The 19,207-nt window shown below is 38.2% G+C and overlaps 1 protein-coding gene and 1 long non-coding RNA gene across 4 annotated transcripts in view; one reads left to right on the forward strand and one right to left on the reverse strand.

The window, feature by feature from the left end:
* Window positions 1–19,207, forward strand: part of LOC124163316 (tetraspanin-18-like) — a 106,863-nt gene that overhangs the window by 63,119 nt on the left and 24,537 nt on the right. Inside the window, exon 4 of the mRNA XM_046540132.1 lies at window positions 2,469–2,597. Coding sequence (XP_046396088.1) covers window positions 2,469–2,597 — 129 coding nt within the window. The remainder of the gene's footprint in view (window positions 1–2,468; window positions 2,598–19,207) is intronic.
* Window positions 5,780–8,471, reverse strand: LOC124163317. 3 transcript variants are annotated; one of them, XR_006865745.1, is made up of 4 exons: window positions 8,377–8,471; window positions 6,921–7,235; window positions 6,730–6,771; window positions 5,780–6,138 (listed from the first exon to the last, which is right to left on the reverse strand). It is a non-coding gene; the product is annotated as an uncharacterized LOC124163317 (long non-coding RNA). The 3 variants fall into 3 exon arrangements; XR_006865744.1 differs by lacking the exon at window positions 6,730–6,771 and having other exon boundaries at window positions 7,139–7,235; XR_006865743.1 differs by having other exon boundaries at window positions 6,730–7,235.

Raw genomic sequence — 19,207 nt, forward strand, 5'->3', positions numbered from 1 at the left:
ACTGTGTAAGTAAACTCCCTTTGGAGTAAAGTGAATTACAAGTGTTCGAGAGATATAGCATTTTATATTCGTTTTGTGTTCTTATTAATTATGTCTGTACGCATGTTGTTGGTCGCCGCGAGCATATAATGCCATGTGCTCTTGCAAGAGTGGTTTCCATTTTTAATGTGGAAGTTGATCAGTATAAGCAATGAAGAAATTAACAATTTGGCGCACATCAACCCTTGCTAGTGTTGTCGTCGTATCTCCGTGTTGGAAATGACACTGCTTAAATACCTAAACGTCATTATGGTGATAAAAAAATAGTCTCATGTCTATGCTTGTCGCAATTAAAATTAATGAAAAAGTTGACGTCGTGTGATCACAATGGAGACAAGAAAATATGTCATCGCGGAGCCTCGAACCCCTAGTCCTAGTCCTAGCCTAGTCCCCCGGGTGGTAGCCGTAAACGCTAACTACTACCCCACCTGACCCTCTTGATGAGGTATGCGATATCATGAAACTATACGCGGCTTGTGAAAAGTACCGCATGAAAATTAATTAATTACAGCCAAACTAAGGCCCATTCAACGGAACCACTACTAGTTCAGGGATGTGTTCACCATTCCGAAGGCCATAAAAAATACGGCATTGAAAAAGGCGGAGCAACTTTCGTGGTCTCCCCTTGTCAGTTTTTATTGGTTGTATGTGAAATAGTAAAATGTTGGCAAGGTTCTATTGTATGTAATCTGAAAATTTTAAGGCTTCAGTGTAAATAACGTTGATAATTATGCGCGAAACAAGGCAAAATACGACTCTGCGTGGCCCGTTTCATTGGCATTCCTTTTTGCGCTTCGATGGTTTTGTCTGATCCCTCGATTCGCTCAATGACGGTCATGACTCCAGATGGCGCTATCATGGCAGTTCCCTCGCCTCACCACCCTTGAATGGGCATTTTTCTAGAGCCGTTCAAGGCTCGCTGAAAGGTCTGGTTCGCCAATTTTTCTTTGCTTTTAACTATGATAGAGTTTGAAAGATGAAGGGACACGTATTTTACCATTTGTTAACCTATAGCCTACTTTTCGGGCATTTCACGACGAATATTCAACATACAGTAGTTAATAAAACATTTAGTAGCTAAGTTTTTGACGTCACAACCTCTATTGGAGCTGGTCACAGTTGCTTAGCTACTTATCTTTTCCTCGTATCGGTTTCGTGTTGTTCTTTGCTTTTTACACTCCTCTTTTTTATTCCTTCATGTACATTAAAAAAAAATATTTTAGTATTTTTTTGTCCCTTTTTCCAGCACCATCTACGTTGAGATCGCTGCCAGCAACTCTCTTCATTATATCAAAAGGCAAATGTGACGTTAAAATCACTGTACGCACGCACGCAAAGAATTTCTTTTTGGTTGTTATTCCTAGTTCCCAGCTGGCCTGCTGTCTCCTAGGAATTTGTGCAACTTTTTTTCTGTTAAAAAAAAACACTTAAATTCATAGCACATAACGGTCGTGCGTTCTGTTTGATTGAAAGACGGTGGTTCCATCGACGGAAAAAGGGACGTACCCGAGTGATGGAAAAAGGGATGGTATTCCCATCCCTAGAGTAATCGCGGAAAATTATCGCGGGATACGGTCATTTTTCCTTCATCTCTGGAGTTTCGCTCGAAAGGGACGGAAGAAAAACAATCGTGTGATTCAGGCGTGAGAAAGACTGGTGATGTGATTTAACAGTAGCGGATACAGAAATAACTCAAGGGGGTAGGCGCAAAAGATATCTTGAGCTACCTGTACTTTTATCGTAATAAAAAAATATTTTCATGTTCAATGCAACGTTTAAGAAAATTTCATTTTAACTGATAATACACATACACAAGGCATTGCCATGTTTTGATGTATAAAAGTTACTATTGTGTTACTGCAATGAACGGCTATGCGGGCGGCCCCGCAAGGGGGGGGGGGCGCCCCCATATGGATCCAGCACTGTGTGATTATCTATGTAAATATGTAAAAATTTTCTGTCATGATGTTTTGTGTTCGTTACCCTCCAAGAATGTCAGTGTACAACTGACCCTTTGGTTGCATTAGCCAGAAAAATATCAGATATTCTCTAATGATTAACAACATCAAGATTGATATATTCCATGGGAAAATAAACATTATATGTTTAAAATCCTTGAAATATGAGGGAATTTTCTAAAGGTCTATTTACACGGTACATTAGCTTGTACAAGTTAATGTCTAAATGTAGGAACGCTGGAATGAACGCTAAAATGTACCGTGTAACCACCCAACCTCTGCAATTGCATGAACAGAAAATAGAACCTGTTCTAATTTGATTCATGTGTTGGTAAATCTTCCGTTCCGGTACACCAAAATCGTTCATGCGATCAGACATTAACTCGTACGTGTTAATGTATCATTTGAAGAGGCCTTAAGACCCATTTTTTTAATACTCTCTCATTTTATTATTATCTGTATTCGTTTTAGCAATTCGGGCAGCAGACGGTTGTGGACCAGGCAGCCTATATTCTCATCGCCATCGGCGCCTTTGTGTTCGTCATCAGCTTCCTCGGATACTGCGGAGCCATTCGGGAGTCGAAATGCATGCTCATGCTTGTAAGTACACCCTATTCTTTCTGTCTCTTTCACTTGGTGACTAGACCCGAAGGTTAATTTGGATATTCAACCTTCCACTCAACATGCCAATACCTAGGCCATCATTAAATAAGCGCTCTCTATTCTCTCGACTTTCCGTATCTCTCTCTCGACTGAAATTGATCCGTTTTCGTTATCAATTAAAAATTTTACTCACTTGTCATCATGTCATTTAACAAAAATTAACGACTAAAACATTTTCTACCAAACCAAGCAACTACTTTGGACCTTTTAAAAAATACCCCACCATTTTACAAATACTATCCACCGGCAGAGCAAGAAACTAATACACATATTCTTTACTGGGACCTACAGAGACTCAGGGACAAAACCATAGATTACAACAACTTCGCATTATATAACTTGTTAAATAGTGAGGTTGTGGCCACTGTAATTGGCTTGTTGTTTTTGTTTTCTTACTGTTTTAAGTATTTGTGATCGTAAATAGATTATTTGTTTATTCTTTTAAGTGCACTTTAAATCGACAGTATTGCTGTGTGTGTACCATTTTCTTTATAATAAAAAATGAAATTAAATATGAGCTAACCGCAGACTAAGCTTAGCATGTATGAATGCCTTACATTCGGGGCCTACGCATTTCCCTGGGTCGACTCCCAAGGTCTTGAAGGATTTTTGTGTGAAGGTGTCCGGAGGCTTCACCCGGGATATGGAACCTGGGACCCTTATGTCAGTAGCTTAGCGCTCAACCCGATAGGCTATCACGCACATTTTCCTTCTCAGTACCCAATATCCATGTAAAGTAAAAAAATTTGTTGCCCCTGCGCGGGCGTCGGTTTTGGTCACGCAATTCTGTTTTGGAGAGGCACCGTCACACGGGGGTGTTGTTTGAAATTTCCATTTTTTGCTTGGGACTTGACTCCATACAAGGTCTATGCTTGACTGCCATTACCGTCCGCTTATGATTGGTAACGCAAAGATCCCAGGTATTCATTTCACAAGTTCCTGATGAGACCAAGCATTTTCGTGGCGTTGCCCGTGTACGTTGAGAAAATTGGAGAATAAAGTGAGTCAGCAACGTCACCGCGTGATTCGAACTATCCGTCGCGCCCGAATGAAATATTTCAACAAACTGCACTCATCCTGATAACGAGTGGAAAGAAATAAGACTTAAGAACGGAGAGATTTTAGATGTCTCTCTTTTGTAGGAATATTATATTTTTTGCATTCGGACTATTACAAATTTTTACATGTTTTTTTCTATCTTATAATTTCCGATAAATTTTGTCTAAAATTTGCTAGCAGTTATCCCTTTGTTTGATGCTAACTCAGAATGAATGAACGTATTTTCATTATTAAATGTGGACAAATTTTAGCGTTCGCTGTACTGTTCGTTTAAAACTTGGTGGCGCATGCGCGGACGTCAGTTTTGGGTATGGGCGAGTCTATTTTGAATCAACTGTCACTCTGGGGTGTAGGTTAAAATAGCTATTTTTGATGTTTGGGACTTGACTGCATTCGAGGTCTATGCTTGACTCAGTCTTGAGCGCTTCGCCTTCGCTTCCGAAGTTCCCCCACCACAGCCACTTTCTCCTCCACTCGCTGTAGGTCTTCGCTTTCGGGTGCCACCAAGTTTTGACAGGACTGCATATCGATGGCTGAGTTCTTACAACACGCATCTCAAAAATAGCAACTATTCAGGAGACCAAAAAAGCTATTAATTTCTTTTACTTGCACACTGAAATTAAAAACCAAAAATTCATAAAACTGTAAAAGAAGCATTCATTTGCAAATAAAGAATTGTTCTTTGCTTGTATATTATTTTTTTAATGGTATTACACTTTGTTTATGATACCCGTGTCAAACCGGCCGAATTTTAGATACGTGTTGTTAGAACTTAGCCATCGATATGCTAACGCACTAATGCATCTCGCTACCTTGGTTTGACAAGGTTCTAACTGCGTTTTACGTATTTTATTACTCATATAAACATGTAAAAAAAAATAAAATGAACAACATATTTTCTAAAAGTAATAATTACTAGTGTATCTAGTGGATCACTAGTTTATATGCCAAAAATCAAAAATAAATTCCTATTAATAATAGAAATAGAGCAGTTTAAAACTTTGACAAGGATTTTCTCAAAACCAGCTGATGGTCAGTTAGAACCTTGTCAAACCAAGATAGCGATCTGTCTCCTAGTAACCGTCCAATGCCATTGGAGGTGTAGGACAATGGCTAATCAAGAGAGTGAAGTTTTGAGCATAATTTCTCTTATGCCTGGGGATATAAAATTATCTAAAAAAATATTGTGTGGAATCATATCGCCTTATTCAGATATATTAAACTGATTGCTTCCATCTTGAATATTGTTTCCACAGACGAGCGTGAAAGGTGCTCGGTCAAGACGGCCATTCCGCCAAAAATCTACGGCACTCTTGATAACGCGTCGTTTGGTGCTCAATATGAATCGAAGCAATTTTATGCAGCAACCTAGCGTTCGCTATATCGTATAGTAGGTACAGGATGCGAAAAATGATGAAGATAAAATGGATCGATCGAGTAAGTAATGAGGGAGTGCTGGGAAGAGTGGGGGAAAATAGAAGCCTTCTAAAAACCAAATGGAGGAGACGGGAAAACTTCGTTGCCCGCATTATGTGGTATGATGGCCTGATAAAAACAATCATAGAGGGACAGGTGGAAGGGAAAAAGGGTAAGGGACGGCCCAAAATAAGTTACTTAGGACAGGTTATAATGGATGTGGAACAGACAAAATGCGTCTCTATAAAAGGCTAGCGGATAGGAGGGAGAAATGGAGAGCTGCGTCTAACCAATCTTAGGGTTGTTGTCTAATGGTGATGATGAGGTACAGGATGACGCAAGTGTGTAAAGATTGAGTGTAATTTCTCAAATATTTGATTTTATAATATTTATTTCAAAGCCCACTTACTAAATATTGCCAATTTATAGTAGCCCAATAACAAGAAAACAGAATACTATTTGTCTTAAATTATATTGAAGCACAGCGTACGATCCAGTTTAAGGGATAAGAACAGGTCGACGAGTAACCATAATAGCCAACTTAATTGAATACTGTTGTTCTGTACTTTATCATGGCTTTGACCACTATTTCCGAAAAACTCAAGTTGTAATCGATAAGCAAATAAAATAACAACGAGACAATGTTTTCAGGATAGCAGTTCAATTTATTTTTCAAGGCTTGGGAGTGGTGTTTTAACAATAGCGGCGAATACATTTAAAGGAAAGTTTGCCTTCACTGATTTGGAATAGTCATATTTTCAAGTGAACGAAGGATGAGATCACACTTTCTTGTCCTTGAATGTTGATTGCTATTGTGTTTGGAGATGCATGATGAGTGGGAAAATGATGAGATTGCTTTGCTATTCAGTTACGATTATGCGGCACATGCAGATTTTGTGTCCTTCTCCACCGCAATAACCTCCGAAAGCTCCTTGCTTCATCTTTCGGCACTGGGTGTTGCACTCATAGTTGCTCCCCGGACAACCGTAGTGGTATGATGCAGCTGAAGGAAGGAAATGATCGTATCAGTTTAAGAAAACAGATGCGTCATTTAAACTATGCTATTATACCTCGCGAATGCTGCTTTCCTTTAGTAATGTCTCGTTGTATAGGGTGATTGTAAATTATGGATTTCAAATTTTAGCGATATGTTTAATAGAGCGCTATGCTATTTAGTGCATGTAGTTTTTTAATAATAAAGTATGGAATTTTCTAATGCATCGCTGGGCGCTACTATACTACTAGCAAATCATGAACCCATTTAACTATATTTACTTAGTGAAATAGTAGAGTTATTGTAAAACTATTTTTTTGGAGCTTTAGAGATTAATAGTTCAATGTGTCTTAAATTTTCCAAATTTTCTCTTATTCAATTGTAAGCTTCAACGGGGTTCTGGAGAAAATACATGATTGAGGTTTAACCGGCAAAACTGGTGTAAGCCCATCTTTATGTATTTTCACCTGAGCCCTAATGAATTGGCAACTGAGTATTGGAAAATTAGTGTTGGATTGGGATTTTTATGCCAAAACCACCATAAAGTCTATGACTTAATAATAGAGTGGTCAGTAATAACTATTTACAACTTACGGTTACCTTAAGCCTCTGCTCTTATGTTTTTGGTCTAGGACTCGTTGGCTAAGTAGAACAGAATAAGGAACTGCCGTTAATGCAATACAATATTGTACAATTATTACAATTAATACTTTTCTGCATTTTTGAAATTGCGACCAACGCAAGTGATAATTACAGAAAATACTATCACATAACTACTATGAAATGGATACCTTTATTCTGCCTCAGGTCAAGGGGTTTGAAGGTGACAAGCCAGACTTCATTTCAGAAGTCTATTTAGATTTCCTCAGTATAAGAAGAATGATTGATTTCATTGTGGAGCTTTCAGTAACTCATTTGGTTATTGATTTTAGGAAAGAGCTAATAGAAATAAGTACTCAACATTCGTTACGTGGTATTTAAGCCAATATTGGTTCCATAATTTTCTCACCGTCACCATACATCGTGCCAAAGGTTGATACCAGTAAAAGAATGACCAGAATAAAAGTCAGGCTCTCCATAAGTCTCATTTTCGTTGGCAGAATTTTCTGTAACAGAGAAGTATATTGTTAGCGAGGAAGTTTTCGCACTACTATGATTAATGTTAATTAATGTTAAAGTTAAAGTTAAATTAATGATTAATGTCCATTAATAATTAGAGGTGATTTTGGCGATTTTAGAACCTTCCATTTTAGTGGGATATCCTGAGATTTGGCTAGACCCCTCCCTCTATTCTCACGTGAGATTGCTCAATATCCGTATTTTCAGTGTAAATACATTATTATATGCGTCATTGCGTTAGATTTATCAAAGAAAAAAAACCAATTTAATTATTTAGTCATCGTGCCGGAACCTGCCGGAACCCCGTTCGGGCACTGGTTAACAAAAGACATAATGGTGAAATAACACTTTAATCAATTTTATTGCCACCAAAATTCTATTATTTACATTTGTAATAAAATGTAAATAATAACTTGTAACAAAAAACATTTTGGAGTAATATTTCACTTATAAAAAAAGTTAAGTAAAGTGCGTTCCGGCACTACTAATTTTGCCATGGCATCACTGATTAAGACTAGTATTTTAGATTACTAAGATCGCAATTGTACATGTTTCTTGCGTAAAAAAAGTACGTGATACTTGCCAGGACCCCCCTCTTTCCCCAACGTGAGATTGGGTGAGAAACGGCTTGACTCCCTACCTCCCCTAATCGCGTCACGTGAATTCGGCGTATTTTCGAGCAAAAAAATACATATTCCGGCGAAAATTCGCTCTTCCATATTCAATACCCCATTTATAAATTTTAAATAACTCTTAGATAAAGTTGACGTCCACGCCAAAAGTTCTTGACGTCATCAAATGGCCCAATTCGCTAGCTTTAAAGTAATATGAGGAGAATCCTGCGTAACGCCCAGTGCAACTGGACAGGAACAGTGAGTGTCGCCATTAGCTTTCAAATCACTCACTCAGTGAATCAACCCGAAGGTTGGTTTGGGTAGGTGAGGGTAGAGCTCACCCCGAATCAACCCGCAGGTGTACCGACGTTAAGTCGTGGCCCTTATTGGCGCCTTTCGTTGAGAGTGCCAAAATGACCTCAGCTATCTGTCGTCTCCTCTAAATATCATACCATACCTATAAATACTTTTACTGCGGACCTATCTGCCTAAATAAATATTGAAAGTAACTTACCCGGTGTGGATTGAAGTGCTTCAGGCAATGGAGTTCAGCTCTTGGCGTCCAAATTTATATTGATTTCCGTATGTCTGCCTTCCGCATATTTATGTGGCTTCGCCGTCCGAGGAGAGGATATGATTTGTATGTTCAATGAATTACGCCCCGGAAGTGTTTAGCTCTCATTAGTGAAGCAGCGTTGATGTCGTCACGATGTTGATCCCACGTGCTGTGATCATAACAACAATAATAACGACGTCTTGAACGGATTTAAAAAAATATGGTGGAATTTTGCTGGATATTTTTAAACTCAGTTGTCGTATTAGCCATTGATATTTAATTTTCGCAGGTGGAAATCCATAGGTGTGAAAATATTAGCTGATTGGAGAATTGAGTGGAGAGCTGCGTCAAACCAATCTTAGGATGCCAGTGATGATTTATGTTCGATATAATTGTGATTGGAATAAGGCACAAGAAAATTATTATAAAAGTAAAAATTAATATAAAATATTAAATCACGCTACAGTTGGCTTTTTAATATTAAATTTGTTAGTGAATAGAGTTTACGATCGTAAAGAAAAAAGAAGGATAAAACACAATCTTGGGAAACTTTGTGGTATTCCATCACAGACTTTATTAGGTGAGGAAACTTTACTAAACCGCACAATTAAAAAAATACACCCGATGATGACGTTAAGACGTTGAAACCCGGGTCGTGTTGTCGTTTTTATTTATGTGGTTTAGTAAAAGTTTCCTCTCCCAATAAAGAAAAAAGAAGCCCTTAAAAATATGGGTAAGTAGGCTAACGCGGGTGAGCTTGGGAATAAGAGAAATATTTTTGCTGTAATATGAGAATATAATTCGGAATCTGAAGGGACAGAACTGGGACCACAGACATTTTTTTGTTGTGAATGGAGTACCGTTTCAAGCCCGCTCCAAAAATGTGGAAAAAACAACGATTGACAGAGGTTGTCAGGTAGATCGGAGTAACGGTGTCACCCAGGCCACGGCCCAACTCGTAACTGGGCCAAGCGCCACCTATCCGGGGTTTTACCGGGTTATTGGCACTGAACTCTTGTAACTCAATGCAGTGGAATGGCGATGATCCATCCCCTTGTGCAGACAGAAAATTGCGATTTCGGTCGTCTTAGGGAGGACGTATAACTATAGCCCTATAATTTGCAGGGATGACTAATACAAAATAATTCACGCTTCATTTAGAGTACATTTTTCCTCAATTGGACGACAATTTCGGCTTGGTTATTGTTTTTTTCATAGTCATTCAACAAATGGTAGTAGTGTTGGGGAATCTACGATTGTACCCTCCATCAGATTTGGTTAATTATAATTAGCTTTTTTGAAAAATGTTTAGCTTGTAGATAGTTGATATGAGCGTAATTTTTAGCAATAAACTATTAAATTCACGCTTTGGCTGAAAACGTTTTTATTACGCTTTGGCTGATACGTATCGATACCTCCACAGCAAAAACGCTCAACAATCGCCCACCGAATCAAATCCGCTCATCTAGTTGCCCAACAATACGAATCCACTCATCTAGCAGTGTCCACTGGACACTGTCCAGGGCATAAACGCTCATCTCCTATTATCCAAGTTTGGAGGTAGGCATTTATGCTCCGGACACTGCCAGCTGAGCGGATTCGCATTCGGATGAAAAGTCGCAGGGTGATCGTGGGCACGCATATTATAAGTAGGTATGGGTGCCTCAAGGGAAAGCCCAGAAAATTTCATAATATACCACGCCTAATGTAACGTGTAGTTGGCTCTGGAAAATTAACTTACTTATCGTAACCGTCGGCCTCGATGGCGGCGGGATCAAGTCGTCGCCTGCCAAACCAAAGGTCACGGGTTCCAGTAAGTTACCCTTATTCAGGGCATGGATGTTTGTGCAAGTTTGATTGTTACATGCTATCATAAACTCCGCTGTAAAGTCCGAATAGTGCTATTTTCGGAGGCGTGGAAATAATAATAATAATAATAATAATAATATCGTTTATTTTCGTAGGCACTGGGGCCCATGAGAAAATATAAGTACATCTTTCTACATTTCACATTGAGATAGATAAATAAAAGAAAAAGTAAATAAATACATATACGTATACAGTCAAATGTGAGCAGTGCATATCGCCTAGTACATGAAAGAAACAATACAATATTTTCGACAAAAAAAAATAATAATAAATAATCGCACTTCGATATAACACACTAATTACAAAATTTAAGGTGACAAACAAAAGAAATATGAACAAGAGATATGAACATAAGAAAGTGAATATAAAAAAGAAATATGAGCATAAGAAAGTGAATATAAACAAGAAATATGAGCATAAGAAAATGAATATAAACAAGAAATATGAACATTAGAAAGTGAATATAAACAAGAAATATGAACATAAGAAAGTGAATATAAACAAAAGAAATTTAACTTGGGGATAAGGAGGCATTCTTCAGAAACCCATATGTGCTGTGTTTGAACCTATTGATATTTGTACTGCTTCTTATTTGGGCTGGGAGAGAGTTCCATATATGTGAGGCGGTTACTATGAATGATTTTTTCATATGAGGCGTGTGATGTTTTGGAATATGGAGGTCAATGTTATGATTTCGGGTAGGTATATCATGAACCTCAGATTTTCTAATGAATTTCTCATACAAGTATGGCGGGTAACCGGTCGTTAAGATACTAAAGGCTAGAGTTATTATGTGAAGGGTGCGTCGCTCTTTATACTTAAGCCAGTTGAGGTGATTGTAATAGTTACTGATATGGTCCCATTTTTTTAAATCGTAAATAAACCTTACAGCTGAATTCATGGCCAATTGGAGTTTATTATTGTTTGCGTCGTCTTGGTTAGTGAATAAGGCTGTGCAATAATCCAAGTGAGGGAAGACTAGTGTTTTAACTAATGAAATTCGTATGTCGGGTGTAAGTATTTCTCTGGCTCTGACAAGTTGATGTAGTGATCCCAAAATTTTACGCCTCGCATAGTAATGGAAATAATTGAATAAATAAACTTATCACTCATCTGTGCCACACTAATTTTAGGCCCCTCCTTCAGTTCGAAAGATATTTTGTAGTAATTATAGCGTGTTCCATCCGAAGAAATATTAAATCTGTGCTTAACGATCTGTGTTGGATTTTATGGGTTTATTAATGCACCGCGCCGCTTTCCTTTGTACTTTAATTAGTTTACAGATAAAATCTTTCTGTCTCGAGTGCTTGCCGCGTCAGTGTGTCGCAAACAGCGGAAAGTTTGAATATTTAGGCGATCTTCATTTTGATATGCGAATGCATAGAAAATCAGCAAAAAAATGTTCAGCTAAAAATATTAAAACCCTGTTGTAACGCATTCAAAATTCATAAATTTCATTTGCGTATTTCGAGGATGTTGCCTCAGGAAGGTTTAAGTTTTGACGAAGACTTATTATTCATTATAGAAATTAATTTAAAATAATACATTGAAATGTGATTTTAAAAACAATTTTCCGCTATTTTTGGCGTTTTACTCGTTATTAAGGGTTTGATAACTCACCCTGCCTACTTCCTTCAGGCATTTTAAGCATTTGCCGATATGAAGGCTCGCATAAGGCAGTGCCCGAATACATTATTGATACAATAAGTGTTTAGAACACTGTTGGTGTTTGCGTAGTTTATTAACTTTTCGACTATTTAAACATTTTTAAACTTGCAATTTGCAAAGTATTTCACATCTTAGGAGAAGAATATGAAGGTTATATTCGCATTCGTCGCCGAAAAATACGTAGGAATAAATTATTTTTATGAAAAGTACTACCAAGGCCGGCTTGCTTCGTTAATTTCAGAGGAACTGTTAATTGCGTAGATGAGAAAAAAATGCCAATTATCAAATGGCGCTGGAGTTTTATGAAGATAATAATCTTGGAGATAAAAGTTGTAGGAAATTTAATGTACTTCAATTCTGCGCTGAAAACTCATTCCTTTAAAGATGGCAGGTAACGAATTATATACTAAAAATCGAAGAAAGTAATTATATTTGGAATTTTTTTGAAACGGTGCGTCACGAAATATTGTTAGCAAACCTTGTATTTCAATTAATAGCAAACGTCGGGCAAATCATGCCACACGGCGATATGTGTTCAGAGCGATTCATTTTTTCTCAATATTTGCTTCCGATTTCTTGCACTCGTGAGAAATTGCATTGAAAATCTATGAGTTCAATATAATATGTTATTTAAAATGTAAATTTTACTTAACAGGATTAATTATAGCTAATTTCTGTGTGAAATTCCGAGCACTCTGCCGTCTGCAACCCTAGTGGTGATTTAGGCAAATTCATTTAAATGGGCGGGGGATAGCAAAACGTCCAGTGACGAACAGAAGAGTCTTCTTGTGTAATATTCGTTACTACAACGCTGTTCCTTCAAGAATTTCCACGTAACAAGGGAGATGCCCCCTGAATTATCAAAACTTTCGTTTTTTCTTGGCATACCCAGTGACCGCTTACTAGAAGCGCAGCCTTTCTGAATTCTCTCGCTTTTGATTGCAGCAGTTGGCGCTCTATTGACCGATTCCGTGCGAGGATATATCCGAGTGCTCTAGGTTTTATCTCGGATGACCGAAGTCGATGTTGCATGGCTGGAGGGTTCAATGGAGCGTTCTAAGAAGCGATCGGGATGGTCGCACACGCGATGTGTGCCTCAAAGGGCATCCGCCGATGGTTGAATTAAAAGGAGGATTCTGAAGAGGACTGTTCGGCTCTGACAAAATAACATGCTGATATTTCGATATTACTGTTTGATACTCAGGGCCGGATTTAAATTAATGGAGGCCTTAGTCTATTCCCCACTAGGCCCATGCACCTCCCATTTTTAACTTTGTAAGTTACATGAGAGATCATTAATGTGATATACGTCAATAACTAGCGATTGGAAAAGCAAGAAAAAAATTATCAGCATAATATCCCAGGCGAAGAGAGCATTCCACCAAAAGAAAGAGCGAGAAATTTAGAGATAAAAGTAAGGGAACGGTTTATCAGAATAGCTTGTATGATGTTAGGCACGTTATCATGTTAAATATTCCAATGTCCAATTTTACTTATGGTTTATCAGAAGCAGGGGTGACGACTTACAAAAAAATATTGGGGGGCCAAAACCGAGGATCTTGACCCGGGAAATTTTATAAGTAGTGAGTTTCAAATTTTTTATAGCATTTTAGAAGAGTCCTATGCTCAACATCAGAACCCTGATAACTCGAATCTCGATATCTGGACACTCCGGGGAAAATCGGCAAGCTTGACATATTTTTTCCTCACACCCATAACGAATTTTTGAGGGGGATCGGGCCCCTTCAGGCCCCATGGAGTCGGCGCCACTGATCAGAAGTTACATTTGGAGTATGCTCCTCTACGGAAGTGAGGTATCGACAAAGAGCCGCGGAGAAATTAAGAGAAGAGGCTTTCTCATACTTTCAATTTTTCAGCTTGTAGGAAATGATTTTTTTCGTAAATTATCATTCCCTAAAAGCTGAAAAATGATGAGGAGCCTGCCATTATAGCTATATCATGGCATGCTTATTATAAGAATTTTTACCGAAAAATCTAAAGACAGAAAGCTTACGAAATGTGTTGTCTCAGAAGAATGATGAAGATCAAATGTATATATTGCATGAGTAATGCGGAAGTTCTAAGAAGAGTGGGAGAGAAGTCTTCCGAAATCCTTGGGTACTAAACGGGACTTTTTATTCTACCACAACATGCGACACGTTGGTCTAATGAAAATTATCGACGATGGAGGACAGATTGAAGGGAGGAACGGCTGAGATGGGCCGCGGGTGAGATACGTTTAGCAGGTGATTAACGACGCAAAGCCGAAGAGTTATGTAGGCGCTAAAAGATTAGCTAATAGGAGAATTGAGTGGAATAGCTACGTAAAACCAATCTTAGGGCGCGGTTACACAATACGAGTTGCTGACCTGACAGTAGAAAGCTACTGGATCTGGATACTGGCATGACAGTAGCTCGGCTCGCCTCACCCGGTCGCTCGAGTTCGAGCTGCTGGCGTGAAAGTAGACAGTTACCGCACGTGTGTAGGTACTCGCATCGTTTCAGTGGCGTTTCAAACCCAATTCCATGCGAATGGGTTCAAGCGAGGCTTAACGCAAATCACTGTTCTTATAATTAGGATTCAAGCAAATCCATAAGTTGGTTTGGTCCTTGTTTTACTCCACAAACTTTACATTTTGTTTGGAAGCCCATCTGTCCGCCATTTCTCGTTTTTAATAACTACTTACTTAAAACACAGAAACACGAAGAATTCGTCCGGGTCACATGCGAGCTGCCGCTTGTGGCACGGTGGGAGAAGGCGAGAGGGGAGTAAAAACAATACTTTTTGTAGTAACTCGGTTGCGAGTTACTGACCGACTCGCACGTAACAGTAACTCGTATGATGCGGTCGCACGGTGGGAGTAGCTGCGCTGCAGTAACCGACTAGGCCAGCTCGGATGCTAGCTCACACTGTGTAAACCAGGCCCTAGGATTCTTGACTAGTGATAATGAAATTACATGAGAGATCATTATTCTGATATACCTCGATGGTGTCTCGTATGCCTCATATGTCAACATGTTAAATTAAACATACTGTGATTGGTATTTACCTTTCTAAAAAAATGTGGTTCAGTGATTTGTGTTCACTGTTTTTAGAATAGTATTATTTTAATTTTGCTAACAATTTGCTTTGCCTAGTTAGGCTATAGGAAAATCCTGTGGTGATACTTATCATAATTTATCGTTATTTTCAGTAGGTATATTTCAGAAATCGTACTTTCAAACTAAATCCTTCCGGGCACTTCAAAATTATAAAATATTAGCTTCGTACTTAATGAGGGATTGTTGAATATTAAACCCGGTGATTCCGTTTTTCACCTTGACCTTGAAAAATTGCTGAGATTTTCGGCGACATTAAAAAATAATGAATTCTGGACAACTTATTAAGGTACTTCTCAAAATCCTGAAATAAAACCACAAGGTTAATTATTTATTAAAGAGTTATAATCTGTGTTATGAGTTGCTTTCGGTATAATCACTAACGTTTTTTTTAATTAGAGTATTCTTCGTTGTCCAACTGTTAGATGACCAGCATAGAGAAAAATGGGCATACTGGAAAGGTGACATGCTTATATTCCCATTATTTTTCATGATTTCTATTTCCTCTAGTTCGATATGGGATTATTGCAGTTTTTAATAGGTTTCTCATAGTTTTTCCCTCACTATTTGTGTTCAGTCTAGATTTCACTCTTGAAAAGTGAAAACATGTAGTTACCCGAAAATTACAGTAATTTATCTGAATTACCTTTCTCGATTGACGCCGGCGGTAATTCTGCTTTTCTCGGAGTGGAGGTCACCTTTTCGTGGGGTTTCGCCCTCCCAACTTGGTCACGGTCGCCCTCTCAAATCCCATTCGTCGTGGGTCACTCACTCTCTCCAACTGCCTATGCGCCGTGATCTCATGAATTCGTGATCTCGATGAGTGAATGTTGCCATCATCTTTTAAAGGGACCATCGCTGAATGGGGTCTGCTGTTACGTCGGCGATTATAAAAGTAGGTACTCCTTAGAGTATACTAATGAGCCACTTGGCTGCTACTTCAGGATAAATATAAACGAGAACGATTTTCTGCTGCAGCTCACTCGAGCAAGTATGGAATGACCAAATCCTAGATTTCGTGATGGGACTGATTGGCTGGTTCCGACGGTAGCGTTTTTTTTATCGTTGATTTGTTTCGATTGGTCATTTAATTCAGGTCTTTTTTTAATCCTCATAAAGGAGGAAAAATTTCAAGGTTTTATAAAATATAATACCCATTAAGTAAGTTATTTACTTTTTTCATCTCCCATAACAATACCGAAGTTTTAGGGTTACCAAATGTTTGGCCCTGCTTTTGCACAGTCACCATGGACGCTGTTATAGTTATATTTACTGTGACTTGTATAAGCTTAGTTACCATCAATAAACTATGCAAAAAAGGTGTGTCAAAATTCTCGTCTCTTCTTTTTTGTTAATGCATAACTGAATGTTTCCGTTTTTGAATGTATCATTGTAAAAACCCTTGTGGTAAGTTACAAGCGGCCGGGTTCAGCCGTCCCTGAATTTTGCTAACGTTAGGTGACGTCATAACTGATAGTTCTTTCATAGATGTGTTTGCATTCACGGGTGGAGCACGACCACCGAGGGAGAGCGAATCTCTCTCGGAATTGAACAAAATTTAAAATGTCTCATTATTGAGTACCTATCGTGTTGTCGTCAGAAGCAAGGAAGCGTGCAAAATTTCAAGCCGATCCAACTATGGGAAGTGGGTTAAAAATCAATTAAAAGATTCTATCGATGAAACTGGCAAAAAAAAGTTCTTCCCAAACGCCCAATTTCTTCTTTTTAATGTTAATTATGAATCGCTTTCACCAAGTTACGCCTCAAACAGTCAATTTTAAAAAAAGTTTAGAAAAAGCGTGCAAATTGGGTCTCTCTCGGTGGTCGTGGTCGAGTACGTTAATTTTTAGTAAATTTGCGACCGGTGATTGTTACGTGATCCATATTTCAGTGCCTAAAAAGTCGTATCAGCAGTCCGTGAATTTGACGACATTTAGATGGTAAAAGTAGGAAAAAACATGAATTTCATTATTTAGTTGGATTGGGAACCCGGGTAACCCTTTATTTTGCTTACATATGAAAATGATATACCAATTTTCATGTCAAGCAATGATGATGATTTACGAATAAACCGAAACGTCGGCAAAACTTATGTTTCAATTTAAAAACCTAAGCACAAAATTGTTTCAGGCTGGATTTTGTGGAAGTTCGACATATATACATGATAAAAGAACACACATGGTAATTTCCCCACTCTTTATTCAAAACTCAACAACCTAAGAGATTAAGACCTACTCTCCATGATTAAAATTTAGTTTAAGTATAGAGGTCAGATAAAGGAGAGAAAAATAATCAGTTTATATTTATTTTGTGCGTTCGCACCAAAAGCCACTGCGTTGAAGTCTTAAGTTGGTTCGTATCTGCTTACGTGGTAAGTCTTGAGCTCGTGTGGTGGTGTCTACGTTTTCTTCTTAGAATAATTAACCATCGTCCGTCTCCGTTGACTTCCAAGGGCGCGTCGTAATTGTTTATTCGTCATAGCGGGAGACATTGGTGTAGGATGTCTTTGCTTCCGTTTAAATGCATCTCAAAGCGGTACACCTTTCCTCTCGCGATCATCCCGTGCATGAAAGGGGGGGGGGTGAGAAAGGAAGACTTAGCTAGTCAGATGCTCCTTAGCAAACGGTTAGTGTGCTCCTAGGAAATCCCCGGAATCTTAAATGAGGAGAAAAATAAAATTACAAGACATTTAAAAAATTACGCTTTTTTCAAAAACAGTATAAAATAATCTATGAAGCAAAAGAATAAGAAAAAATGGATAACTAACACCATCTATTGTGAAAATTAAAGTTATTTTTCCATGTGGAAATTTAGTTAATTAACCCTTCCGTATTGTGCCTAGAATACTTGCGCGAACAACTGGTTGGGGTATCTCAAGTACCCCATCTATAATTCATAAATTATAGAGTGATCGTAGGCTTTCCCCGCGTATCGAATCGTGGACGGTTACTCGGGAAATCCACCGGGTAAGGTTCTCCAACTCCATCTCGGCCGACGTTTCGATGAACGAGTTGTCCATCGTCATCAAAGAATTATATGTTGTACATTAGTCATTACTGTAATTCAACACCATGGTTCTTTTTTTAATGACATAAAATCTTATTTTTAAATTTTTTATTTAAAAATACATTGTTGGCTACATTAAGGTTTTTATATTGATTTTGTGCGAATTGACAGGAATCTTTCATATTTTGCTATTGTAACTGTACATTGGCTAACATGCTATGGAAAAACAAGTACAAAAGTTGCCATCATGTACAATATTGGCGTATTGAAGTTATTATATCATAAAATTTATTGCATTCAACTTTTATCCTTGCACTCATATCACAAACAAGTTTTTTTTCTTCCCGCCAACAGCTGTGCGGGTTAACTCAGTTACCCTACCGATAAAAACTGAAGTTTTCAAAAACAGTTTAAATGCAAAAAAAAAACATTCGTAGCCTAATGAACGAAAAAGTGGTTGAGTTCAAGTGCAAAAAATATCAAAGGGACAAAATAAAAATAAAAAAATACAACATTAACATAAGTTTGACTGTGTTACCCCGCTCAGTCACGGGAGTGTTTTTCGAGCGTGTATGACAAAATTTAAAATGTCTCATTATTGAATATCGTGTTGTCGTCAGAAGCAAGGAAGGATGCAACATTTAAAGCCGATCCAACAATGGGAAGTGGGTTAAAAATCAATTAAAAGATTCTATCGATGAAACTGGCAAAAAAAAAAGTTTAGAAAAAGCGTGCAAATTGGGCCGCGTGTTTCTTCCATACAAACCGTGTTTCTTCCATACAGACCGTGTTTCTTCCATACAAACCGTGTTTCTTCCATACAAACCGTGTTTCTTCCATACAAACCGTGTTTCTTCCATACAAACCGTGTTTCTTTCTTTATTTCACAAGAGAAGGTTCGCCATTGTCACCACATCGCGTTTGAACTTCGCAGCATGATACAAAATGAAATTTAAGATAGAAGAGTTCTTGCTCAAAGGTCCAATTGGCCATAATTTTCTATATCTAATCGATAGAAAATTCTAGGTAAACGGCTGGATTAATGCAACCCGCGTTATATAACTGCCGCTATAATATAGCCTCGCATTACGTAGACTTCTATTCCGTTGCTAGGCTGGATGATGAGCCCAGCAAACACACGCCACGG

Source organism: Ischnura elegans, chromosome 8, assembly GCF_921293095.1.
Source record: "Ischnura elegans chromosome 8, ioIscEleg1.1, whole genome shotgun sequence".
NCBI lineage: Eukaryota > Metazoa > Arthropoda > Insecta > Odonata > Coenagrionidae > Ischnura > Ischnura elegans.